This window comes from Serinus canaria, chromosome 4, assembly GCF_022539315.1.
Source record: "Serinus canaria isolate serCan28SL12 chromosome 4, serCan2020, whole genome shotgun sequence".
In the NCBI taxonomy this organism is placed as follows: domain Eukaryota; kingdom Metazoa; phylum Chordata; class Aves; order Passeriformes; family Fringillidae; genus Serinus; species Serinus canaria.
Genome location: NC_066317.1, coordinates 44,156,266 through 44,183,720, shown reverse-complemented (window position 1 = coordinate 44,183,720; position 27,455 = coordinate 44,156,266). Strand labels below are relative to the sequence as shown.

Below are 27,455 nucleotides of genomic sequence, written 5' to 3'. Positions count from 1 at the left end.
TTCACCCTTAGTGTTGTCAGGCATTGGGATAGGTTGCCTGGGGTGGTGGAATCACCAACTCTGGAGGTGGTCAGAAGGTGTCTGGATCTGGTACTGGGTGATAAGGTCTGATGGTTTAGGGGTTGCAGTGCTGGGTGGATGGTTGGACTTGATGATCTTAAAGATCTCTTCCAACCTTGCTGATTCTGTGAACTGACGTTAGTCCCGATGCTGTGGCCAAATGGAATTACAGCAGCAGTCAGAGCTGGACACTGTAATTCGAAATTGATTGTGCAACACTGTAATGCACTGTATGCATCTTTCAACAGCAGGTTTACCTGCATTTCTTTTGTGGCCTCTTTTGTGCCCTAACAGGCCTAAACCCCCTCAGGGCCTCTGCCGTGACGTCATTAGATGACGCTGACGTTACTTTTGGTTCGGCCGCTGTTCCCCGCGCCCGCCGCGCCCGCTCCTCCCCGCCAGGGGGCGCTGCCGGGCTGCCCGGCCCGCACCGCGAGCCGCCCTCACGTGGGCGGAAGCCGCGGCGGGAGGAGCCGCGTCTCTGCCCGGCGCTTCCCTGCCCGTCGCTTCCCGGCCCTATCCCGGCGCTTCCCGGCCCTGTCCCGGCCCCGCGGTGAGAGCGAGGCGGCCCCGGCGCCCTTCGCCCCTTCCCCCGTCCAGGCGCGGGGGCTGGCGCGGTGCTCTGCGGGCCGGCTCGGCCGTGGCCGTGCTGCCGGGTTGGGGGCGGGTCGGGGGCCGCTTGTGCGGGACTCGCAGGTGGGAGGCAGCGAAGCGGTGTCAGACGGGCCCTCGGGAGGCTGCCGCTACTCTAGGTAGCTCTCCTGAGTTTTTCTGTTAAATTGTTATCTTGTGATTGATTTCCGGCGATGCTGTGGTTGGGCTGCGCCCTTGTGTTGTGTTCTGAGCCGGTGGGATGCGGGAGCGGCGCCTTTTCCTGTTTGCAGCCGAAGAGAGGCCGGGCGGTGCTGAGCAGCCTTATCACACTGCCATGCCCCATCTGGCGTGTCGTTCCTGGACAGGCCGCGTCCGTGATGCGATGTCTCTGACAGATTTCACGTAGCCTTTGTCTGGAACATTACAGGGAAAAACGCAGCAATGTCTAAAGGGATTTATCTGAGTCTGGTGTGGGCTCTGCTTTCTTGAAGCTTTTCTTTCTGAGGAAGGAGCTTTATTTCCAGCTCCTTAGACTAAATTCGGTGTTCCTTTGAGACAGCAGGATTCACGTGTGAAAAGCTTAATTTTGTGTTTTGTCCTGGCACACTGTGAAGGTTTTGGTGGCTGTGACTGAAAGGACCGTGTTGGTAACTCAGAAATTGAAATGTATGTGAGAGCCAGCCTTGGATCTTGGATTTATCATGCTGTGCTTTATGGGAAAGGTGTATTCTGCCTAAGCTGGACAACTTGTGTTAGCACTGACATGGGAGAGTTAGCAATTTGTAGCAGTTTGATTGTGACTTAGAGCAGAAAATAAAATTCTAAATAAGGAAGGAAAGAGGCATCTGAATCTGAAATGCAGGAGATGATCAGTATTTTGTGTGTTCATCTTATGCATCTGTTGAAGAGTAATAGGAATGTTGACCTGATACAAAAGGTGGGCCCAGCATTTGATGAAGAGAAGTTATTAGCAGCTATGGAGTGGTACGTTGCCATAGGGTGTCATATAAACAGCACGCCCTGAGCTCTGTTGACAGTACTGTTCCCACTTGGCATGGTGGCCCTTCTTTTCACAAAGTTCTTGAGTTAGTAATCTTCAAAATTACTGTAGTGGCCAAGATTTTGTCTTTTCTATGAGTTTATCAGAGAAAGCAACTCAAGCATCTTCAAGAGAACAGGCCAACCAGAAATTTAACTCCATATATTGTCTCAGCATCCAGTACTGTAGCATGTTGTGTGTACTAATGCTTTTAATGCACTGTAGAATTTTAAGGCACAGGTAATGTTGAAACTTCTGTATTTAAATAAAACCACTGGAATGTGATGTCTAATGTGCTTCTCTGTTCAGTCTAGATAAAATCTCTATGTAGTGTGAGAAACTGTTCTGAATCAAGTAAATGTTGCTAATTCCTTAATTTTCTGGAGCTTGGTGGGGCTTTGTTTTGTTTGTTGTTTTTTGAGCTCATGTGATTGAATTCTACAAGCTCGAGCATAGCATGGTCTTTTTTGCTTGGTTCCAGTTTTAACTTTTTTATGTTTATGCTTAACTACAAAGAAGCTTTTTGTACTCCATTAATTTAAGTTGAAGGATCATCCAGGTATATTAATTAATAAATTACAGTTTTCCAATTGAAATAAGTATGCTTTTTAAAAACTTTTTTCCTAAAGTGGTCTGGTCTTCTACCCAAGTCATGCCTGTCTAGATTACAAGTCATTAAGTTATCTGTAAAACTGAATTTTAAAATCCTGCGGTTACTGTGAGTACATGACTGGTTCTTTTTTTATGTGTGTCTGTTAAATGTGGTTGAGTTTATTTTTGCCTCCTAAAACCTTTCAGCTGAGAGAAAATGACTGCAATCAAGCATGCTTTGCAGAGGGATATTTTCACTCCCAATGATGAACGTTTATTGAGCATTGTGAACGTGTGCAAAGCAGGCAAAAAGAAGAGGAACTGCTTTTTGTGTGCCACAGGTACATAGGAATACCACACTGTATTTGTTGTCTTCACCTTTGCTTTTTCTTGGTTGCATTTGTTTTAGCTTAATGTACAATCCTTATTCTTGGCTTGTGTAAAACAGGTGCTTTCCATTCCTAATGGAGAAAATTAGTTATAGCTTGTACTTTCATTCATCATTGCTTCTACTATAAAAAGAAGCAAAGCCCACTATTTTTATTCACAGATCTCATTGTAATTTGAAAGGAAAGAGTGAAAAATTATTTTTTAGGGACTGATGGGCTTTTGAAGCAGGTGTTATGTAGTGCTGAAAACAGAGTTTAGTAATCATCTAAGCTGATAAGCCCAAATAAAATGCTTTAAAAAATAATGGTTAGAGTCCAACAAAAGGCACAGCAATTGAATTGAGTTCTAACGTTCCTTTAAGTGTATGTTTATTATACTTTATCTCTTAAAAATATCAGATGCTTTGGGTTGATCTGTCAATAAATTAGCTTGCTAGAATATTTTTTGACCAAAAAATGTCTGAAAATGTTTTTATTCTTCTGACAGTACTCTCCAGTTTTGTCTGTGCTTTGTCAGTTACATGGTCACAGTCCAAGATCTGCTGTATCAAAGGTATAGCTGAAAACTGGGGTCGTTACCTCATGAGCTATATAGAGATATCAGCTTAAACTGAGCTGTGGTTATTGTGGATGAAAATGTTTCAAAATGTTTCTTTTCATCAGCTAAATACTATGAAATCCCCCCCACAGATAATTTATTTGAGAAGTTGAAGTACAGCAGAAACAGATGTGAAGGTACTATGTGTGCTTTGAAATGATGTGTGTTTTGAAATGACTCTCTTACTTCATTTTATAGTGACAACGGAACGACCAGTGCAAGTAAATGTGGTAAAAGTGAAAAAATCTGACAAGGGAGATTTTTACAAAAGGCAGACTGCGTGGGCACTTCGGGACCTTGCTGTTGTTGATGCCAAAGATGCTGTTAAAGTATGTGTCACATTTTTGTTTAGTCCTCTGCTCACAACATCCCCTTCATTCCAAGTTAGACTTAACTTCCTTGTTACTGGCTGCTTTAAAAATTAGATTGATAACAGATGATACATTCCTGTGCAGCCTGTGCCTGTGTTTTCTTTCAGCCTTTGCAAGAATATAACCCTGTTACATTGAGTAACAGTAGGCTAGATATGCTTGAATAGCAGTTGTCTCAGTATCTGCCCTGTTAGTTGTAGTGATCTCTCAGTGACTGTAGAGAGCATCTGCTAAGGACCAGTAGTACTTTTTTGGTTTAAGTCTTATGTAAATTTTTTCACCCAAGCTTAATTTCCAGAGAGAGGATTTATGACTGTTCTACTAATGACAGTAATAAATTTTTCAAAATATCCAAAATGTTCTGCTACATGTAATGTTTTTTTGCTGGGACACTTAAAATGTTCTTAATGAGCAGTATATAAGGTTGAGGATGAGCTGGAAGCATACAGTCCTGATGTGATGGACTTTTCCACAGAATAACAGGAGCAACCTATTTTTGCCCTCTTAAATTAATTTGTTGTCATAAACTTCATGAAAAATCTTACACATCTCTGTATTGTGTTATTTTTGTCTTACCTGCCTGGACAAAATACTGCTGTCATAGCATGGATTCTGGTTTTTCACTATCATTATTTTAGCACCTTTATTAAGGTGCATGAGGGCCTTATTAAGTTGCTGTATGAGCTTAAGGTTAGCATGTGTGTAATTTAATTTTTATTCTGTCATCTCCATTATTAAATGTGTGGACAATCTCTACTACTTAGAGAATCATTTGACTGTGGAGCCTGTAACATATTTCATCTTTTGCAGGAGAGTCCTGAATTTGATTTGCATTTTGACAAAGTGTACAAATGGGTTGCAAGCAGCACAGTGGAAAAGAACACCTTCATTTCATGTATCTGGAAACTCAATCAGAGATACCTTAGAAAGAAAATTGACTTTATTAATGTTAGTTCACAGCTGTTGGAAGGTAAATTTCTACAATTGTATTTGAAGTATAAAGTTTAGTAATTACTGATTTAAAACAGATACACTAAAAAAAATACTTTTAATCCTGATAGGTTTTCTTGTTTTCTTATTCTTATTTCTTTTCAACTTTATATTTTCTAAGTCTTCAGATAAGCGAGATGACTATATATTAGATTTCTTGTTAGAAAACTGAGAACCAAGACAAAATACCTCATTAATGAAGTTTTAAATATTGAAAAGCTTTCTGTATTTCTAAGACATTCTGTTTCTTGAACAAAATAAAATCTACCTCCAGAAACTGGTAGGTCTAAATGTGTAACAAATCTGCTTTTGTTCACATTTGCATTTCCCCTGAATTAGAAAAAAGCTTTAAAAAGCGAGAGTCTATAGCATTCTAGAAGGTAAGGGGGTTTCATATGAGATTTCTAGTTCATTGACTGTGAGGCATCTGCTAAATTCTGCTGGACTCTGTTACAATTTATGTGACTGATTGGTGGCTAGGATGGCTTTGTATCTTGTTTGCTTATCCTGTAGTAAATATTTTATGGTCACATTATCTTTTAATAGTTAACATTTTATAGTAAAGCTTAGCAAATCAGAGTATATCACATGGAGTCTGTCAGAAGTGGTGAAACTACTGGTATTAAATATACTGATATTAACTAGACTGGTGTGCATAGAAAAATTTGAATTGGAAATGTGAAACAGGAAGGATAGCATTTCTGTGTTTTGGTGTTGACCAGAATTTGTTTTAAACCAACATCTAACAGTTCAAGTTTGTGCAATAATAAAACATTCCAACTTACTGCCACTTAAATGTATACACATTGTTCGTGCTTGGTCTAGCTAACATTCTCTGCTTCCTTTCCTCTGCTTTTCCATACCTTTTAATTCTTCAGAACTTCCTAAAGTTGCAGAAGGTGCGTAACACCTTTTTCCTTTATTCTGCCTTGTAAGCAATTTTGCTAAATAATATGCTTTTTGTTTGGTTGGTTGGTTGGTTTTTTAGTGCTTTGGTTAGCTTATCAAGTTGCTAGAGCTAAGAGAGATATTTCAAATATCCCAAACACTTTCTGGCTGGACTGTGTTAATATTCATTTGTCAGCCTTTGATTGGCTTGTTAAATTCGTAAAGCACTGTTGTGAGAAATTGTAGTTAATGAAACCATTGTTTATTTGATTTTCCCTTAACCCAGTACTGATTTTCGTGCTGTGAAACTCATCTCAAGCATCAAGATAACTTCTATTTATTCAGTGGTATATATCTTAATCAATTTTGGTATGTTTCCCTTATGCTCTATCAGCCAAAAGAGAGAGTCTAACTTGTACTGATTTTCCACTAACAGATTGAGTGTCATACTGTAATATATCCTGATGCTGATTACCAGTGTAAGAGATAAATAAACTGAGACTAGGATTTTCCTAGAAATAAAGGAAGGTGGATATTTGTATTTTGCTTATGTGACATAATTTGGAAAACATCACTGTTGGGAATCAGTTCTGGAAATTGTAATGAAGCGTGTGGAAGACTGAGGTTTGAAAAATGTGTTCCTAGGCAGCAGGTGCTTTTTAGGAGAATTTTTTAATGCATTGATTTACTTACAGGTAGTTAAACATACTTTAGTACTCTTAAAATGCTTGTGACTTTCTGGACTTGATAACGTGTTTTATTTTCCTTCTCTGCCTAAGAATCTGTTCCAAGTGGAGAGAATCAAAGTGTAGCAGGAGGTGATGAAGAAGCTGTGGATGAATACCAGGAGTTAAATGCAAGAGAGGAACAGGATATTGAAATAATGATGGAAGGGTGTGAATATGCGATTGCTAATGCTGAAGCCTTTGCAGAGAAGTTGTCAAGAGAGCTGCAGGTGCTGGATGGGGTAAGTATTCCTTCTGATGTACAGTAGTGTGCTAGCACGTTGAACTGTTCTCCTTGATGCTGACCAAAGAGCATTCTCTGAAAAGGTAGTTAACCTGAGCTGTCACATACTGAAATGTAGATGCTTTTTAGGCAACCCAGCATCCTAGAGGTCACTTGGAAAACTTAGGAGTTGCAAGGGGTACAGACTTAAGGGAACCATCAGCAACCTCCTCAAACTGTCAAGCTGTGTGTTTCTTGTATATTTTGAAAATGGCTGCTGTCATGGCCATGGCTGATCTTGCAACAGAAAATCAGACCCTATCACCTATGCTTTCTTTTTTTTGGAACTAAAAATGTTCTGGTGTAGTAGAGATTACTGTTTGGCTTTTTGTTTTTCTGCAGACCAATACTTCACCTTCAAGAACTTGAGCAAAGTTTTGGCTTTATATCTTATCTTTTTGAATGTGTCATAGATTGATGAATTTGTGTCTTCAGTAACACTATGCCTTATTTTGTTTAATCAATTTCATCAAGAGTTTTGGAAACTATTTGGCAATAATAGAGGGAGAAGGAGATATCAGAATGCTTTTGAGATATGAAAATGTCTTCTAAAGTGTTTAGAAGACTTTATTTTCTTTACAGGCAAATATTCAGTCCATTATGGCCTCAGAGAAACAGGTGAATATCTTGATGAAGTTGTTGGATGAAGCTCTAAAGGAAGTTGACCAAATTGAGCTAAAGCTGAGCAGTTATGAAGAAATGCTTCAGAGTGTAAAGGAGCAAATGGATCAAATTTCAGAAAGTAACCACCTAATTCATCTCAGCAACACAAATAATGTTAAACTACTATCAGAGATAGAGTTCTTAGTGGTAAGCATTTTTGTTATGTTTACTATGGTTGTTCATGCTAGGTATAAAATTCTTCTAGATTGTTATCCTCTGTAAAGGAACCTCATGCTCTTTAGCATGAGGTTTCTTTAAAATAGTGAGCTTATTTTTCTATTTAATTGTTGCACTATTTTCAGTGAGTTATAATGACAAAATTGTATTTATCCTTCTTGGTTCACTAGCATAGCAAACTAATATGCTTTCAGCTTATGGACAATACTATCCATTATTTTGTAGAATCACATGGATCTGGCTAAGGGCCATATAAAGGCCCTTCAGGAGGGAGATCTGACATCTTCTCGAGGCATTGAGGCCTGCACTAATGCAGCAGATGCTCTTCTGCAGTGTATGAATGTAGCTCTTCGTCCAGGTAACATTTTTGTCAGACTACTGTCTAATAAACAAAATTTATTATGGTAGCGCCTTGCCAACTAGTCTCAGATTTTGTTCTGTTGATTGAAGGAATTGTGACCTCTGGTCCTCTTGGATCCCCTATTCAATATATTACTCTGTATTTTGTACACTCTGAAGCCCTTTTTGTTTGTAGGACATGATATGCTTCATGCAGTGAAGCAGCAGCAGCAGCGGTTTAGTGACCTGCGTGAGCAGTTTGCACGGAGACTTGCCAGTCATTTGAACAGCGTATTTGTTCAGCAGGTATTATTTCTTACTATTGAATATGCAATTTTTGGTCACAAACTCTTCTGGAGAAGGAAAACAATCTGTCTAAAATTGGACATATTCTGTGCTGTAATCAGGAAATGCTAGACGGTCTTCAGGCACTGATATTGCTAAGCATACCAAACATTAAGTGCCTACAGGAGTCACTTACATTAAAAAAAAATCCCCAAATATCTCTTTTTAAAAACCCCCAAAATCTCAAATTGACAAACCAAAACCACTACTGCATTATGTGATATATAAGGATTTATTTTAATTGTAGAGCTTGATTATTGAGGAGAAAAAGCAGTGGCCTCTTTTAAGGATGTTAGTGGCTGAAAATATAGAAGGTCTTGCTGTCTGAACCTCAAAGACCATGAAAAAACCTCCAGACCAAAACCAAACATACAAAATAAAACTTCTGAACCTTGGTGTTGTTTCTTAACTTGAATTATTCATAAAACACTGTCCTGACACTTGTTTCCTAAAGTCTGGGTGGCTTTTTTAGCCTCAGCTTTTTAATTAATGTATTTTTTTATCTTCAATCAGTTTACTCAGACCCTCCTTCAGCTCTATAACAGGTCCTCCTATCATTCAGTTCCAGTGAGTACATTGAGTTTGATACAAGATTTTCTAACCAATTTTTTTCCCGAGCTTGAAATTGTCTAACTGGCAGCTGCATTTTTGACTTTGCAAAAAGAAATTTGTCTTTACTGATTATAGAGCATCAGACTTACGTCCCTTTTCACTACTATTATTTTTGTCAGCCCTTAAGCTTTGTTCATCTTTTTATGAGCTAACATTCCTCTGATCTCATTCCCAAAAGTTGCTGAGAGACAGATTGACATGCATGGAGGAAAAATATTTTCAGGAAATAGTAATAAATGTACAACAGTACGGGTATTGAAAATGTGTGAAATTGCAGTATTTGTAAATAAAAAATAGTAATTCTGGTTTTATATGTATTAGCTCAATAAAAGTTTTGCAGTTCTAAATTTTATGTATTAGACTGTGTGCAGAAAATGGAATAGAGAACACTGGATAATTGTATAGAAAATTGCATTTAGAGCCAGGCTTTTTATGGCAAAGGTAACTGCTTCCTACATTTTCTGCACTTTGCAGAAGAATTCCAGCTCCACGATATAATATTTTTTTTGCCTTTAGCTACTGTTCTTAAGAAGGTATTTTTCCTCTGTCACTTTCCATATTTTGAAAACCTGGGTATAGACTATGTGTCCCTGCCCTTAAATGAGCAAGTAGAAACTATGTTGTCTAAGTTCCGTGTAAATGCATCCACAGAATTTGAATATTGGACTTGTGTATGGAAGTGGCTGTTTAGCAGAATGTCTTTCTGATGTTCTCTTCTGAGGATTTTATTTTTTAAAAAAGGGCAAGGGATTATTACTACTGTGAAATAATATGTGTATTAGATGAAATTATTATTCTTAAGACACATTCCAGTGCTGTTGAGAATACTATTACCAATTGGCAGTTTACTTTTTTAAAATTGTGATACTAGTAGTGGCCTCACATTGTTTTTCATACAAACTTGCCCTCTGAAAAGTTTTGGCTTGCTGTTAGCTGTGAGGTATTAATCAACAGATAAAAAAATATGATTTTGCTGTTAAGTTTAAGCAAGAAGAGTTCATTAATTGCAGGAGATGAGACTCTGAAAAGCTTTTTCATTGTTGTAAAAGAGTTAAAAAAAGGGTTTGTACTTCATTTTGAGATACAGATTCAAGTGCTGGAGGTATATCAGATTCTTGTGTAATCTTACTTGTTTTGTTAGTTTGAGGAATATAGCAATTTCTTAGTCTGATGTTGAAAACCTCAGCTCCAATACTTTGTTACCTTTAACATCTGAAAAGTTGCATTATTTGTTTAGAATGTTTCTGAAAAAAGTAATTTAAAGCACTTCAGAAAAAAACTAAGATAAAGATAGAGAATTGTAAATTAAAAAGACAAATGAAAACATGATAATGTCTAGGAAGCTCTTAACATAAGCAAGACATTTTGATTTGGAAGTCATTAGGTGGAAAACATAGTTACATTGACATTTGAGCCTAAATATATTTCCTTGAAAGTATGAAATTGCTGTTTATTTTTTGAAAAGCAAAATAATCAATGCTTTATTCAAACTATGGTTGTAAGATACTAAAGTGCTTCACCTCCTTTACATTAAAAGGAGGGTACACTAAAAATTTTAAACAGAAATGCAACTTCAGATTGCCATTTGCTGCAGTGTTAAAAACCATTTACTAACAGTTAATGTAGTTGTCTTTTTTGTGTAATACTAATAATTAATTAACCTATTACTTTAAAGATTTTTTAACAACCAGCTTCATCACTCAAAGGCAACTCCAGGCTTTCTGCCTTTGAAATATGTAGTAGGTTGAAGCTTTGAAATGATGAAATAGTTGAATGACAAATTCGCGGTGTCATTTGGTAATGGTGTAAATTTATGTGTAATGAAAGAAAGCCCCTAAATGACATGGGAAAGGTAGCTCTAGAAGCTCTGTAATGTTTTAGAGCAATCTTGAACAACTTGAACTTTACTGTAACTAGAATGATTAGTCCTGGAGACTAATGAAAAAGTTGGCCTGGAGAGAGAAATTTACTTTGTGAGGGAATTTGTCATCTAGCTTTATGAAAAATGCAACTACTAAGCAGAGAAGTTGTGTGTAATAAAGGGACATGAATAAAATGGTTACATGAAAGAAGAAATGAAAATTTGGATAGCTGAGTATTTGCTAGCAGTAATATGAATGAGCATTTGCACTGATGTAGTTGATGAAAGCTGTGACAGTCATCAAGAAAATTACGTTAAACTATAATGAACTTGAACATTAGAAATGCATGGTGTAGGAATGTGACAAAGGAGGGGCTAGAGGGAGTTTCTCTGATCTTTTTTTTTTTCATAGAAACATATCAAAGATTTGTTGAGAAGTTTTCCTATATGTATCCCCAAAAGTATGCCCACATTATTGAATATGACCTCAGTAATCACAAGAACAGCTGTGTTGCTAATGCTGGCTGGATTCCAATTCCAAATTATATGTTCCAATAATTACACTTGGTTTTTGTTGAAGTCAGATTACAGGATTGTTTTTATAAGCAAAATTTATAGCGTTATTCTTCCCCATTTTCTGTGAGCATAAATTAATGAAGTTGGCCAGGACTTGGTTCTTTGGGTCTATGTATGTCAGTTTATGTAGTTAAAAGAGCAGGGCTCAGAGTAAGTTCGCACTCATTTTGGATATAAAACTGTACTGAAACAGGTTGCAAAGAGCTTGAGGATGCCCCATCACTGGAAGTGTTTAAGTCCAGTTGTTCAAGGATAGGGCTTTGGGCAACCTGTTCTAATGAAGGTGTCCCTGCCCATGGCAGGGGAGCTGGAGCTAGATGGTCTGTAAGATCCCTTCCACCTCAAACCATTCTATGATTGTTATGTAGTAGTTCAGCATTATCCAGAAGCTGGCAGTGTTCATGTTGTGTTACTTAGTGAAAGTTGGTATTTTACAAATTAAATCTTAGAATTTTTTTTAAACAAGTCTGTATTGTGGAAGAGCTTTCTCTAACAAAAGGCTTGAACTGATTAGTATCCAGTACAACAGAAAAAGGGTAAGACAAAGTTGCTTTAGTTATGATCCAATCTGGCTTCTATTCCAACTTAGAAACAGACAAAGGCAGTTGTTAAATAGTATAGCTTATTCTGCTGACTTGTCGTGTCCAAGATGGAACTGTCAGGAATGTTTCCTCTCTCAGGGATGGACATTGACTGATCTGTATAAAGCACCTGCGTGTGATGCAGGAATTGGAGACCAATTGGTACAATCTTTGTGTGCTTCCATGGCTCAGACTATGAGTTCTGTTGCTATATTTATGGCAAGCCCAGTAAAAAAAGACTTTACAGAAAATATTAAAGCTATTTGGAAATTAATTGAATAAATTATCCTCCATTCTTTTAACCCAGGGATAGTGGCTGTGTATTCTGCTGTGTGGCTGCGCAGAGGTGTTACCTTGCTTGCTCTTCGCAAATACTCAGGAAGCTTGTTCAAGCAAGTGAAAACTTAAAAAGCTAAATCATGTGTTGTTCTAGTAATATGATGGGATCTTTGTGTAAAGGAGGAGCATGAAATGAGTAGCTTGTGTTAAGTGGATTGGTTTATGCTGCTGGCTGTAAACGTTCACTGACGGTGTGTTGTGTGTCTGTTTGTGTGGAGGGAGGGGGAATGTGTGTGCACTGATGTTTTTAAGATTTGATCAAGGAAGGCTTGGCCAAAGTGGGCTACAGTATGTTGAATTGGAGCGGGCTGTCAGAGGAGAGGTGTAAAGCTCATCTTTAGCACCTAGGCCACCCATTAACTGTGGACTTGAAGATTGTATATGGGAAAAACATCTTTAAATAGAAGCAACTATTTTTTTTGTTTTAGAGCAATAATGTGGTAATCTCTTAAAATTTTTCAGGAACAATTGAATGCTTGTCATTAAATTTTTATTCAGGTGTACATTGCATTCTTTTACAAAAAGTGCCAAAGTGACTCACCCTGGAGGCAAAAAGCCTTAAAATGAACAAGCTTATTGATATGCACTGCCTGCCTTGGCTATAATAACTCAGTATCAGTGTTACGTTAGGTGTCTTTTTCAGCCTGCATCTCTAGACCCTTCTGTGCGAGGTATGTTGAGGTCTTTCTGTTTGTCTGAATGAGATGCTTCATATTAAAATTTTCAGGAAGCTTCTAATGTATCTGTGTAGTGCTCCAGATTTACTTTAATACTTTTTCTTATCAAGGGTCATGATCAGAGCTCCACTCTTGCCCAGCACTCTGCTGAATTGACATTACCCAATCATCATCCATTTCACAGAGATTTACTTCGATATGCTAAACTGATGGAGTGGCTCAAGAACACAGATTATGGAAAATATGAAGGGCTAACAAAGGTATGTGAAATGATCAAATTATACTAGAGAATGCACATAACAGACTGGGCTTGAGAGTCAAAGAGGCAACCTCTGTGTATGTACATGGCATTTTAATATTGCTATATATTAAGTATAACTTACTGGTCCTCTTTTTTTATTCCTTTTTGGAATAAAGACTTCAGTTTTTAGTATTTGTGGTCTCCTCCTCTGTTTATTGTTTTTTTTTCCTCAGTCTATGCTGAGGTATCCCAGGATATTTATCTTAATATTTATGTAAAACAAGTTTGCCATTAAACAGCCTAGTAAGAAAAAAATATTAAGCTAATTTCAAATTGGTGTGCTTATTGCCTGTGTAGCATCTCTATTTCAACAGACCTTCATTTCACTTGGAAGTGTCAAAAACTTTAGAGGTCTCTTGTACAGTAGATTAAATAGAAATGTTTTTCCCTTGTATGCATGTAACTTTTAACTACCTTGTTTAAAACTAACATGGAGTAAAAAAATTAGAAGTATAGAAAATGTTCAGGTAGAAGTCAAGGAAAAGTTAGTCCTTAAAAAACAAGTCTTTTTTAAATTAAAATTCTGTCATTCTTGAATGGAAGATTTAAATTGGACTTTGACAATAGCTTTCGAATAGTTATTCGTTTGCCTTCAGTGTAAAGCAGATAGTGAATGGTTGGCACCTTTGTGATCTTCTAATAAGAAAACATGAGAATTACATATTTATGTGTGCTTTTGAGGGAACAGTAAGAGTCTGATAGAAGAGGGAGAATGGTGCTGAATTCTCTCTCTTCTACCCTTGAAATGAATTCTGTGATACTCTACCACCAGTAATCCTATCCGTATCTACTGCATTGCATATTTTTCCTTATGAAGGAATAGTAGAAATTTCTGATTTTGATTTCTCAGTGAACTCACTATGAAAATTAATATAAACTTTTTAAATAGCACAAATATACTTTTGTGCATGCTGCATTAATATATAATGTAGTCCAAACCAGTTTGTTATTTAGTAGGACTTGAAAATGCACAGGTTTTAAGAGTTATTTACCTATAATAGAAGAAAATCGTATGAATACCTGTTAACTAATGTTACATTTTTCTTTTAAGAATTATATGGATTATTTATCACGACTTTATGAAAGGGAAATAAAAGATTTCTTTGAAGTTGCCAAGATCAAGATGACAGGCACAACCAGAGAAGGAAAAAAGTTTGGTAAGCTTCCAGAAGGCACATATCTTGCTTTGAATCTTACTATTTGCATATAAAACACTCATTATGACATCTAGAGCTAATTTTGTAATGGTGTAAAATTCTTTACTTTTGGCAAGATGGAAGAAGTTGGATGAAATAATGACTGGTAAAACGTCTGACTTCCACAAGGCCAAAGTAGCACAACTGAAATCTTGTGAAATTGGTCAAAATAAAATTATAAAATACAGTATTTCTCTGTTTTCAAATCTACACTCACTTTTTATTACTTGAATTATTCCACTTAATTACCTGAACAAATTTGAAAAAGCAACTCTTGTAATTAAAGGGAGTTTGGGCAGCATTGTTTTGTGTTCCTTCTGCTGTTATTTCTGCTTTTAATAAATCTTGGGTGGATTTTTAAGAAGCTAGTTTAATAATGCTAATCCTGCCTAGTAAATCTTACATATTTTAATGTGTATTTTCAGGGGGGTTTACCTATGTAGCCTGAGACTAGAAATCATAATTTGTTAATGTGTAGGTGTTTATATTTAAGGGATTATTTCAGCTTGGATTAGTCTAGCATGAATATAGAAGTAAAGCTTAAAAAGCAACAGTGCTATAAGTGTATTTATGTATTGTCAGTTCTGTATTTTGAGGTGCAGTGTTTCAAAGCTTGTTGGAAATATTTATATTTGCCACAGTTACCAGTTTGCAAATTCTGAATTCCAGAATTATGTGCAGTTGTAAGTAGTAAGTTCTATCAGCCGCTTTTGGGTCCTGAATTTACACTTTGAAGTTTGATGGTAGAAACCAGAAAAAAGTAATGAAAGAAAGAATGCAGGAAGGTAGTAAGGCTTGTTTGAGAGATGGAAAACTGGAAAGATAAGTCTTGGCAAGCTGTTGGACTTGGAAAGCAGAGGTGCGATAAGATGTCATTGTCAGAACGTTTGAATTCATAAATCTTAAAAAGCAATCTTACTGCAAGAAAAAAAATACCTTTAGTCTAAAACAAATTGATTTCTGAAACATTCTAAGCACTTTGTCTTGACACTTGTTTTGTGATTTGTACTTGTGAAGAGACAGCTTTTGTAGCAGTTCCCTAACTTGTGTTAATGTTATGGAGCAATCAGGCATTTTGGAGAAAGAGATCCTTCAAGTTACCAGAGTAAAAGCTGCACCTTGAGAAGACTTCTGTCATGTATTTGTGCAAATTTATTCATGTTGCAACGCCTCATAAGGGTGTGTAATTTCAAAGGCTTCTGTGTTCATTGTAGTGGTTGTACTATTACTAATTGCACATTCATTCAAAATATATCACTTCTCAATAGTAAACTTGTTTAAAGAGTAGCGTAGGTGCATAATGCTCCAGTTGTACTCAAATACTAAAGGTGATCTGTTTCCAAGTTGTGTTGGTGTGTGTTCTTGCCTTTTTTTTGTGCTTTGGGAATAGCACTGCTATTTGAATACCTCAAATGCAGAGGGGATGCTGGGAGAATTCTGGCATTCTGTGCTAGCGCAAGGTTCTTTGTCTGCATTTTTTATGGCAAAAAAACCCAGTCTGGGTCATGAGCATTCACTCTCATCTGAAGTAGTCTTTTTTCTTTTTTTTCTTTTTTTTTTTTCTTTTTTTTCCTTTTCTGATGAAGCCAAGACTTTGATACTTAAATACCATAAAGTCAGTGTTGGAAAGAATGCTACTATTGTCATATGTTTATATGATGTAGCTTGTCAAAAGCCACTAAGGCTCCCCTGATTTTCCAGGGCCTGATCTCTATAGTTCTTCACATTCTAAGTCCCATGTGTTTAGAAATTGAGGACCATGAAGAAGTGGGACCAATGAATGACAGTTGCATATGCCAAATATATCATGCCTAAACCTTTTTCATTCAAAATCGGCCAAACCCCCAAGATCTTAAAACCAGGCTGGAATTAAATTTGAATTTGATGTTACAATTATCAGTAGTGTTGCCTACTTGAGAACATCTGGTATTTAAGACATGTTTGTGGCGTTTAGAAATATATACTCATTCTATTACAGTAGGTTCTGCTTGCCTGCTCCATTTTGGGGGGCTTGTAGCATCCATCCTCATCAAGATCTCTTTAAAACCTCATATTGCTTTTAGTGTACGTATGCAAATGCCTTTTACTCTAGGGATTCCATATTTTCTACAAACACCCATTTACTTTAAATTTCATATTGAAGTCCGCTTGAGGAAACTTTAATTCTGAAAAGAACCAGGAAAAATATAAAAACCTCTTTGTAAATTTTTTAACTATATGTTTATTATTTTTATCCTCTCCAAATTTGCAGTCATCTGTTTTTGTGCAGCATGAATGCAAAAGATGTAATCTCTATGTAAATATCCTGATTTGCAACAACTAAGAAAGGTTAGCCAGTCTTACTGTCAATATGAATTATTTTGCAGTAATTGTGTGTGTTTTAAATTCGAAAGGTGGACAATATCTCAGACTCGGTAAAAAAATTCCATTAGTGGATTTTAATTTCTTCATGTCTATTATTGATATGATTTATCATGGAAACTGAGTCTGACAAATAATTTAATGGACTTCTCAGTTTGGGAGAACTTAAATACATGTTACAAAAGTGTTCTTTGAACATACTATATAAGAAAAATGAAACTTTAATACCTAGAAACTTATTCTATTTTCCATGTAGTTTAGATACTGAATTTCTAGAATAGTACCTCTCCAACTAAATGTGTTTGCAATGTAGTTACTTGCTGCTTATAGTTCTCTGCATGTTTCTTTCCAGTTAGAGCTTAACTTGCATCTTGTGCATGGTTTGTGCAAACTGCATTTTAACTTGTCTTTGTCTTTGATGCTTGCAACCTAATCCATCCCAGCTACACTGCCTCGAAAAGAAAGTGCTGTCAAACAGGAAACTGAGAGTGAGTATAACTAGTTGCATTAGTTGGTGTTGTCAATGCATGTGTGTCAATGTTACAATGTAGTGCTGCATCAGGAAAAATATACCTCACACCGAAGCACTCTGTTCAGAAGGAAATAAAGTGAGCAGAACCATTGGGCTGGCAAGCCAAAAAGGAAGCACAGCTCAAAGTCCCAACAAAGAATTTGAGAAAATTTGCACATAAAGGCAATATTTTTTGGTTTCCCATGCTACTAGTTAATAGTAAAAATGTATTTATGCCTGAGACCATGTCATAGTTTTCCATTCCTCCAGTAGGTTGAAGTGACAATTTAGATTAGATCTATAGACTTTGTCTTGTGTCTCTAGACTAATACCAACAGAGCAGTTAAGTGAAGCTTGCCGGATTGCTTATAAGTTTCTTTGTGGCTTAGATGTAAGAAGTTTACTTGGAAATCAAATAATGACAATATTTTGGTCTTTTTTGTTATTAGCTTTCTCTGTCCTTGTCCAGCATTTTTAAAAAATTTGGGGGAAAAGGAAATAAAAAAGGAAATACATGCTTCTAGGAGAAGGCCCAGCAATATAATGAAGAAATGACTGAATATTAATTATGATCAAAGGGAGGGGAGAGTATAAGCAGCAGAGTTACTGTGGGGTTGTAGATCCAGCAAAATAGCTGGAACAAACTGTAGTTAAAAGGATGTTAACAGCAGAAAGATCAAGTGCAAGATGAAAAAGTGGGTATATAAAACATTTTAATTTTTTTCCTTCCTGTGGTTCAGTTCTTCTGCTTGTGGCAGCCTTTGCCCAAAATACATCCACAAATGTGATAACTGGTCTTAGCTTTCAACTCTTCAATCCCTGTGTTACTGTATTTTAGAGTTTTGTTCCTTTTATACCTTTTTGCCATACTTTACAATGAGAATTTAAATAGATATATTGTACTTTGAAAATTGCTGAAGAATCTCAGTTACCTTATAATGAGGAAAGAATACATTTAAAGCAAAGCATTTATAGCTTAGACAAAAGTTGTTTGATTTGAATGTAGGACTACTAGCAACTCTTGATCTCATATATTCTGTAACAAAACCTATTCTTCAGTATTTTATTCTGCCTTCACTTTCCTCCTTCATAGTGTCTTTATTTCACAGGTCTTCATGGAAGTTCTGGAAAATTAACTGGGTCTACTTCTAGTCTAAATAAACTCTCTGTTCAGAGTTCAGGAAACCGTAGATCTCAGTCATCCTCACTGTTAGACATGGGAAACATGTCTGCCTCTGACCTGGATGTGGCTGACAGAACAAAATTTGATAAGGTAAAGCCAAAATATCCCATAGGATTTTTGCTTAGTTTTGTGTTAGAGGTATCTTACATGTCCTTCTATAGTTCAAAAATCTCTGTTTTTTAAATCCTAAAACATGCCAATTTCAAAGTTTGTATGTACCATACATCTAATAAAGGCAGTTCCTAAGAAATATGTACATTACAGTATTAATCTCAGAATATAAGATTATATTTAAATCCTTTATAGGCTGTGTGGAGTCTTTAAAGAATATCAAGCTTAAAAAATTGTATTTTAAGTTTAAGCCAAATATGTGTATTTAAGCAAATAGGAATGGAACTGATGGATTCTCCACTGGTTTTATTTTTTTCAATTCATGCAGTGTTCTATGGCATTTTGCCAGTATGTAAGCAAAAGTGAAAGATAAGGAAGATAAGAATTTTAGCCAGGACTTGAGCGTGACCCTAAAATTTTACTTATACTGGATTCACATTAGTTGCCATCAGTTTTAACTTTAACCAATAGCGCTGAGTTACTATTGGAGTGGCCTCATCCTAATTTAAAACCTGCTGTCCTCAGCATCTGTTGACTTTTTTTGCTGAACCGTATTAAAAGTGACAGTGCTCACCATTTCTTGCAGAATTAACTCCTCACTGCTGTGGAAGGAAAATAAGCAGTTATCAGTCAGAGATAAAAATAGTTTTGTTGTTCTCTATTGAATTACTTGATAGAGATTAATGTTTGTCTTCTGATCTTTTCAAATGATTGCTCAGTCTTTTTCTGAGAAGAAATGTATGCTTGAAACAATACTAACTCTTAAGTTATTACAAACTTGTAGCAGCAACTTGTCTAGAATTAAAAAGCTAACTTGTTAAAACAGGTTTATGCAATTATTGTGCTATTATTTTCAATTTCTCACTTGTATCTCACATCCATTGGGGATATGTGAATGTGATTTAGTATACACAGAGTTATAAGCTATTGAGCTGACCTGCTAAGTTGTTGGATTTTTTTCCTATAAGAATTTTCATCAGCATGGATTTCCTGTGTGGCTAGATTGGTTTAATTTATGTAAATTATTGCATGCCTTAATTTTTGAATACTTGCAGAGAAAATTCTAAGAGAAATATGTTTAACATCTGACTTAGAATTCCTTTTTTTATATAATTAAATTATTGTAATTACTTGTTGCCAAAGTAGTGTTTCACTTTAGTTTAAATCTAAAAATCATGTTGCATACTTCAGTACAAACCCTACTTACTTGTTTCTGTAGCAGTTACGTAGAAATTTTTTCTGCTTTTTCTACAGAACAGTTAACTTCAACATACCCAGTTGACCTATTTTTCTTCCCTGAGGCTTTTAATTTTGTCTTCCTCTGCTCAGCAACCCAGGCAGAAGAGATGGTGGCAGAACCCAAGACTTGCTATTAAAATCCAAGTGTTTCCATTATAGCACAAAAGTGCTTCCTCAGGCTGCAACTAAAAAACTTCTAGTTGTGGAAAAACATAGACTGTTCTTTTCTTCACAGTATTACATGGATAAGAAAGGACTATGTTGAAGAGGCAGCTATTACTTTTAGACATCTACTTATAAGCTGTTTCCATTTCTGTTAAGTAGTAGTAAGCCTTCTAATGCTCAGTGAAGATAAAACATATATGTAACAAACAATTAAAATTAGTATTGTTAACCGTCCATAGTATTTGGTGTGCTGATAAAATATTTTAACTTTCTTTAGATTTTTGAGCAAGTATTAAGTGAACTAGAGCCTCTGTGTCTGGCAGAACAGGACTTCATTAGTAAATTTTTCAAACTGCAACAACATCAGAGCACCTCTGGAACAACAATGGTATGATTTAGATTCTCTCTCACTGTAGTAAAAAGTATTGACCAAGCCTCAAAAGAGATCTGTTTAAAAGAGAACTTAGGAATTTTTTGGTGATTACGTGATCCAGGTGATAAGTAATTTGTTTTTCTTCATGAACTGGAAGGATCTTTATTTTGGCTAACCAAAACAAAATTTATGAAAGAAGGACTGACGTTTCCTTTGCCATGGTTTTGTTTCCTCATAAGATGACAACAAACACTCCATCATGCTATATAGGAAGACAGTGGGGAGTATTTGTGGATAATATTGAATTCGGTGGAATGTGACTGGAAAATTACCAGAAACTTTCAAACTGTTCTGTTTTCTACTCTGGAGGCAGGGGGGTGCTGGGAACTGCTACTTACATTGGTTTTGTCAGATGTAGTATCTGCTTTGATAAAGAATTAGAGACAAACCTTATCTTTACATACATTCCTTGTTCTCACAGAATGAAGTGGAGGAAATGGATGGAGTAGCTTTATCTCGTTCGCACACTGCTGGTGTTCCACAAACAGTATCATCTGAGTATGTGCTGCTATTTTTTATTACTGATTCTTAAGCCTATGTTGGAGTTTATTTAGCATATAAAACTTTTTTCTCTAAAATCAGAAATTATTCCCTTTCAGTAAAAGTGAATAGTGAACTTCAAATTTTTACCTAGACACTGTGTCGGTAAAAATAATAATTTTTTTATATAGAATGGGTGCTCCTGTATATAGTTGTTTAATTCTCTTAATAGCTTGCAAATTGAAATTTGGCACTATAATATAGAAAATATGCTTAGCAAAGTTCTGAGAGTGTGTGACAGCTTCCACAGAGAAAATACTTTTTGGAATATTTTATACTTGTGACTGTTGATTTTTACTGTGTGGTACTGACTTTCTGAAAGTCATGAGAATTGGTGAATGCAAATGAGACTACTATATCAAATAAATATATCAAAAAGCATGTAAAATACCCTAGTAAACTGTCAGAGTAATATTTTCCTCTTATGCATTTTTAATAGGAAGGACATGATCCGACAAATGATGACAAAAATATTTCGTTGTATTGAACCTGAGCTGAATAACCTTATAGCACTGGGAGACAAGATTGATAGCTTTAATTCCCTTTATATGTTAGTTAAGATGAGCCATCATGTATGGACAGCACAAAATGTGGACCCTGCGTCCTTTCTCAGCACAACACTTGGAAATGTTTTGGTGACTGTCAAAAGGAACTTTGATAAGTGCATTGTAAGTTCTTTACTTATTCTGATTAAGCTAACTGTAATATTATAGGAAGCCTACTCCTACCCAGTTTGATTTTACATTTCTATATACCTAAATTCTTTAAATTTGAAGTGAAAATTAGTAGTTTATTGCTTTTCTACTGGCCAAGCCTTCAAATAAATAGTGGTTGTGTTTCTTTTTTCCTCTCCAATCCAGTTTTCCACAATAAGTAGCTTTTTGTACCAAGTAAGACCACTTGCTCAGGGTTCTGAGCTAGGTGACATTCTTAATTCTTTGTTTAAACTTGTACTCCTTCTGAGATCACTGAAATTCATTAAGAAAAATACAGCTTTCTGCCTTTTTTACTTGCCAAAACCTTGTGGATGTACAAGGGTATGAGGTCTTTTGGCAGTAGCAGAGGCAGCCCCTACTGTCTGAAACTTTCTTTTGCTAATGCAGTTACGACCAAATATTTAATTATATTAAATATGAGAGGTGAAAACAGAGTTGTTGGTATAACTTTTGTTTTATTGTCATAAATGTAATTTCACTCAAAGCAAACATCATAAAACTGACCATTCTTGATCAGTTTAAAACTTATAATATTTGGAAACTGATTTTTTTATTACACTCAGAAATAAAATTTCTTCAAAAGAAGACTAAAGAAACTTTGTGCAGCAAAAGGAATCATTAGCTTGGCTGAATCAGAAAAGTGAAATTCCTATTAGATTACAAAGTGAAAATTGTGAACTGCTTCTGGTGCATAAATTTGGGTTTTTTCCATTGGGTGTTTGTTTTCATAATACTAAGTAAATAAAGGGGAATAAAATACCAACTTTCCTTTTTCTTTCCAATTATTTTATTAAAAAAAAAATTAATGGTAAAAAGGGTGGAAGACTAAATATATGTACTAATTGAAGGAATTTGTTTCTGTCTTTTATATATGTCAGTTTTTTCAGTATGTCTGCATTTTTTTATTAATAGTTGTTACATGATCTAGAGCCTAACACATGTTCTTGTTTTAAATTAAAGAGTAATCAGATGAAGCAGATGGATGAAGTAAAAATCTCAAAGAAGAGTAAAGTTGGGATCCTTCCATTTGTTGCTGAATTTGAAGAGTTTGCAGCCCTTGCTGAATCAATTTTCAAAAATGCAGAACGACGAGGAGATCTAGATAAAGCCTACATAAAACTTATTAGAGCTGTCTTTGACAGTGGTAGGTCTTCCAAGGCTGTCATAGTTTACTAAAATAATTGTTTTTACCTGTTTATATATAATTGTGCCCCAATTAACAGGTGGGGTTTTTTTGAAGACTATGCTGAAATTTTGGTTGTCTCTGTTATTGTGAGCAACTGTAATCTTTTTGATTGTAATATACTTTAAGATACTTTCCTTTGTACAACCTGTAACTTTGAGTTGTGACAGAGGGAAGTAGTTAAGACTCTGAAGAGGGAGGGGAGATAGCAGCACCCTGGCAATGCTCAGTCTGAAGTGGTTTCTTGTCTTTTTGTTTCCCTCTATAAAAAAATCATATAGGAAGAAAAAAAAATTGGCAATGGCAGATTTTTTCTAGTTAGGAATTCACTGTTTTGACTGGAATGAATCTTTGCTCATTACTGATACTCTGGTGCCCTGGATCACTTTCATGATGGGCATCCTGATAGTCACAGCAAAATGATTAATGGATGAACAGGCACAGAGAATTAACTGCTCTTGGTTGAAGCCATCCTCTTTCAGCCTGCTTTTAGGTGCAGTAAGAGAGGGATAGGTAGAACTTTTTTTTTGCCTGCTTGTTGGTTTTTTGGGTTTGGGCTGTTTTTTTTTTGGTAGGGGAAGGGGGAAGTAAAAGATCTGTGTGCAGTAATATCTATTTTTATTATTACATTTAGGGACTGACAGTAATTTTGACCATAAAGCTAATAAGCAAAAACTGAGATTAAGAAGTACATTTAAAAAACTCCTGCTACCTTACTGAAGATTTTTCTCCTGCTGAAAATGGGACTTGATTTTGCTGTGACTTCTCTTAAATAGTTCTATCATGTGCTGTTGATTAGGGTTACTGAAAGCATGCTTGTGAGCCTCCTCAGAATGTGACTTGTTCTTCACACCTGTAGTGAGATCATACATACTCATTATTTTGTATCTTTTTATAAGTTACTTTTTTGCCACACAGGTTTCATCATCTTAGAGCCTGTATGTATCTGTTGCTTTTGAAGCATTTTATTTAGTGATAATTTTGAAGCATTTTATTTAGTTGTAGTTCTGACTCATACAAATGGTAATCAGTTACATGAAATTCAGAACTCCTTTTTTGATAGCATTATGGTTATTGATTATGTTTTTTTCTGAATTTGTTTGTCCTTTTGGTGTTCTAAGTATTTTGCTTATTTCTTTCAGTTGAGAAAGTAGCTAATGAAAGCCAGAAGACACCCAGGGATGTCGTCATGATGGAAAACTTCCATCATATTTTTGCAACACTTTCTCGCTTGAAAATTTCTTGTCTGGAGGCTGAGAAAAAAGAAGCCAAACAGAAATACACTGATCATCTTCAGTCTTATGTAATCTACTCACTTGGGCAGCCTCTTGAGAAATTAAATGTGAGTATATTTGAGTATTGATTTAAATGGTACAGGATAGTTTATGAATGTATTATTTCCACTATTTGATCTCGTTATCACTTTCTCTATCATAATCTCTTATTATTGGACTGGAGCACATCTGGCAAGAGTACTCATGAGGGTAACAGTCTTGGATAAAAATAACAAAATTTTTCATGGCAATTAATAGTACTGACTAAGCATCAGTGTCTTAAGCAAATGGTTTTGAGGAAGAAGAAAGTGAGTGGAAAAGTCATCAGAATTTTTGGGATTATCTTTCTCACCTCAATTGCAGAGAAAATTGCTGTAGTTTTTGAGCTGTTAAACAAGAAAAGTTATAGGAAAATTCTGAATGTCTGAAGTTGAGCTAAATGTTAAACTGATTGGCAGCTTACGTTCAGATTCAGTTCTGTCCACTTGAATGTCTCATGGCTTTTTCAAAAAACAGGATTTCAGGCATCCTTTTTCAGAGACACTTAAGATGTATTCTCTTTTTGAAAATTAAAATGCTTTATTTCTGTTTCCCACTTGTGGATTGACTGACCAACATCTAGGCTGCCATGTAGCTTACTGCTGCTCAGTCCCCCCTCTCCAGTGGAGACAATAGGGAAAAAACTTGTGGGTGGAGATAAAGACCTTTTAATCAGAGAAGGGGAGAGAGAAAGAGGGGAAAAAAATGAAGTGATGCAAAAGCAGTCATTGACTACCTCTCACAAGCAGACAGATGCCCAGGCAGTTTCTGAGCAACAGCCACCTTGAAGCCAAACACCAAACCGGCCTCTTCCAGCTCTAATTTTTATAGTTGAGCATAATCTTATGTGCTATGATTTGGTCAGGTTTGACCTGTTCAGCAGTAACCAAAACATTGTTGTGTTATCAGCCCAGTCTTAGCCACAAATCCAAAACACAGCACCATGTAGACTGCTGGAAAGAAACTAGGGAGTAACCTCTGTCCTACCCAGACCTGATGCACTGTTGAGCTCAACCTGAATGTTCATGGAAATACTTCCCTCTATTTACTGAAACTTTTGTATTTACTATGTTGAGGGAACTGGTCAATGCTTAGGGAGTTCATCCAAAAGATCCAGTATTTGGATCCCTGCTTATGAGCTCATGAACTGAGGATTTTGGGGCTGACTGGTGGTTATTAGTTACAAGGTTGCAAAGTAAAGCTCGATTGCTTCAAGAAATGGTTGTTTTCAATTTTATGCTAGTACTTGGACTGCTGTATTGTTGGGCTGTGTTTTAATGTTTATGGCTCAGCAGTACTTCATGCCCAATTAAAAAACAAAAATTGGGAGAACAAAACAGTCATGAAACAAAATCAAGATTTATCCACACAGCTCAGCTTTGTGATAGTGACTAATGCTATTACTTGTTGTTAGCACTTTTTTGAAGGTGTTGAAGCTCGTGTGGCACAAGGTATACGGGAAGAGGAAGTAAGCTATCAGCTGGCATTTAATAAACAAGAGCTTCGTAAAGTTATAAAGGAATATCCTGGTAAAGAAGTGAAGAAGGGATTGGATAATCTCTACAAGAAGGTAGATAAACATCTCTGTGAAGAAGAAAACTTACTTCAGGTAAACTAAATTGTGTCTTAAAAACCCTGTAATGTTACACAGAGGCTTTTTATTACTGCTTTTGCATTTGTATTCTGTGAGAATGTTCAGCATAACTCTAAAAACATAAATTTTGACTACAGCTTTTGGGGTTTTTTATAATCCTACTCTGTTTCTATTTGTTTAATACTGATTTGGACCAGAGTGGTAGAAAAAATTTCAGAAAGAAACTTTCTTTATGATTCCCTAGCTGATCATTAATGGGTGATGTCTGTTGTGCAAAATATATTGGAAGTAGAGAATAGATTTAAATGAATGGGTAACCTGATGTGAATCTTAGCTGGTGCACTATAGCAGAATACTTTCAGTTATATATTTTCTGATAGTTGTGTTATCTAATGTTTTCCTTACACTCTGTAAACTTTCTTGCTGGAGTAAGTAATAAGTAGACTTAAGTTTGTTGAAACAGCTTTTTAAAGTCTGAAATGTGAATTATAGCACTCTTCTGGTTCAGGGAGTTTTCCTGAAAGGCAAAAGCAATGCCTCTATTAGGAGAACTTCTCCATCTTCTTTACTATTTTCTGCTTTGCACATTTATTACAAGTCATGTCAACATTACAGATCTTAATGGGTAAAAACTATCAATCTTCTTTTTAATGCAGTAACTCAATCTATTGAACTTTATTAGTAGTCTTTAACTGCAAAATGACACCTTAAGTGAGGACTGATTAATGAGCCAGTGTTTTCTAGTTAACCTATGCAGCCAATTGACATTTCCTAAAGTTTGCTTTCTTTGGCAGGTTGTGTGGCATTCCATGCAAGATGAGTTCATACGACAGTACAAGCACTTTGAAGGGCTGATAGCTCGCTGCTACCCTGGATCAGGAATTACTATGGAATTCACTATACAGGACATTTTAGACTACTGCTCCAGTATTGCACAGTCTCATTAAGTTCTAGAAAGGGAAACAGAAGCTAGCAAAGTGTGTGCCTGTGTATAAGGGAATCAAACACTATAAATGTTATTGGGTTTTAAAAGGTGGATTTCCATGTGTGTCTAGTTAACTGTTAACACTCCTGCTTCAAAAGCCTTTCAGGGCAAAATAAAACCTTCAGGGATTTGTTTGCCTTCTATTGGGCTGAAGTACTGTTTGGAAGCATTAATTCAGTGAAACACTTTGGATACAGTTTTTCCCTTTCCCTGATATTTTAATATTTTTATTTATAATTCCTTCTCTTGCCAAAAGCAGTAAGCACTACCTTCATATGCCAAAAGAATACTACTGTTTTCACTAATATTTTTCATCTTAGAAATTATGTAAGTATTGAGGACTATCAGATATTTTCCCTTCCTTGTTCTAGGAAGTACGGATGTAGAACTTTATACAGTGGGAAGATTGAATTTATGTTCTGAAATGTAATGTGGCTATGGCTATAATTATTAAACTATGTTCACCATATTATTTATTTCTGTGAAGAGTTATTTCAAAGAGGTGAAAATACCTGAAGGAGTTAATTCCATTGTTTTCCTGCTTGCTATTGAAGAGTTGTTGCGTTTCTGCAGCCACGTTGTTTTTCTTCCTTTTAGTAAATCTGATGTAGTATCAGTGTATACTAAACCTCACGTAAATCCTCTTCTGGAGCTTCAGCTGCTAGAGCTTCAGGCCCTAGGTTTTCTGTACAGCTTGGTGAAATGGCCAGGTTGTTGGATAGAGGTGGGGTGTATACAAGGTAGAAACACGTACATGAACATGCAAGAGTAGAATTTTTTTTGAGATGCAGATGCAAGAATAAAAAAAACCCAGGATGACTGAGTTTTTCCTTCTGAGTTTTGTAACAAACCTACTAGATAAAACTTAGATTTCACAGAATTGTGCTGGAAGGAACCTTAAAGATCCTCTAGTTCCAAAGGCCTTC

The 27,455-nt window shown here is 36.0% G+C and overlaps 1 protein-coding gene across 5 annotated transcripts; it reads left to right on the top strand.

The window, feature by feature from the left end:
• Positions 1 to 591: 591 nt before the first annotated feature.
• Positions 592 to 26,998, top strand: EXOC1 (exocyst complex component 1). Of its 5 annotated transcripts, none has more exons than XM_050973631.1 (20): positions 592 to 613; positions 2,492 to 2,625; positions 3,470 to 3,600; positions 4,453 to 4,612; positions 6,300 to 6,487; positions 7,111 to 7,338; positions 7,594 to 7,726; positions 7,904 to 8,013; positions 8,566 to 8,619; positions 12,809 to 12,958; positions 14,051 to 14,156; positions 17,000 to 17,044; positions 18,177 to 18,340; positions 20,043 to 20,153; positions 20,620 to 20,696; positions 21,178 to 21,406; positions 22,415 to 22,598; positions 23,780 to 23,979; positions 25,365 to 25,559; positions 26,339 to 26,998. In XM_050973631.1, exons 2-20 carry the CDS (start codon positions 2,502 to 2,504, stop codon positions 26,489 to 26,491), a joined length of 2,742 nt encoding a protein of 913 aa, XP_050829588.1. In that variant the 5' UTR covers positions 592 to 613; positions 2,492 to 2,501; the 3' UTR covers positions 26,492 to 26,998. The 5 variants fall into 5 exon arrangements, with proteins under 5 accessions (XP_050829588.1, XP_050829587.1, XP_050829589.1 ...); XM_050973630.1 differs by lacking the exon at positions 592 to 613 and adding an exon at positions 632 to 812; XM_050973632.1 differs by lacking the exons at positions 592 to 613; positions 17,000 to 17,044 and adding an exon at positions 633 to 812.
• The last annotated feature ends 457 nt before the right edge of the window (positions 26,999 to 27,455 follow it).

Bases quoted from the DNA above. Each gene is read 5' to 3' on its own strand.
- EXOC1 (XM_050973631.1), top strand. From the start codon at position 2,502: ATGACTGCAATCAAGCATGCTTTGCAGAGGGATATTTTCACTCCCAAT. The intron at 8,014-8,565 runs GTATTATTTCTT...ATCTTCAATCAG, and splicing joins ACAGCGTATTTGTTCAGCAG to TTTACTCAGACCCTCCTTCA. The intron at 14,157-16,999 runs GTAAGCTTCCAG...AATCCATCCCAG, and splicing joins CAGAGAAGGAAAAAAGTTTG to CTACACTGCCTCGAAAAGAA.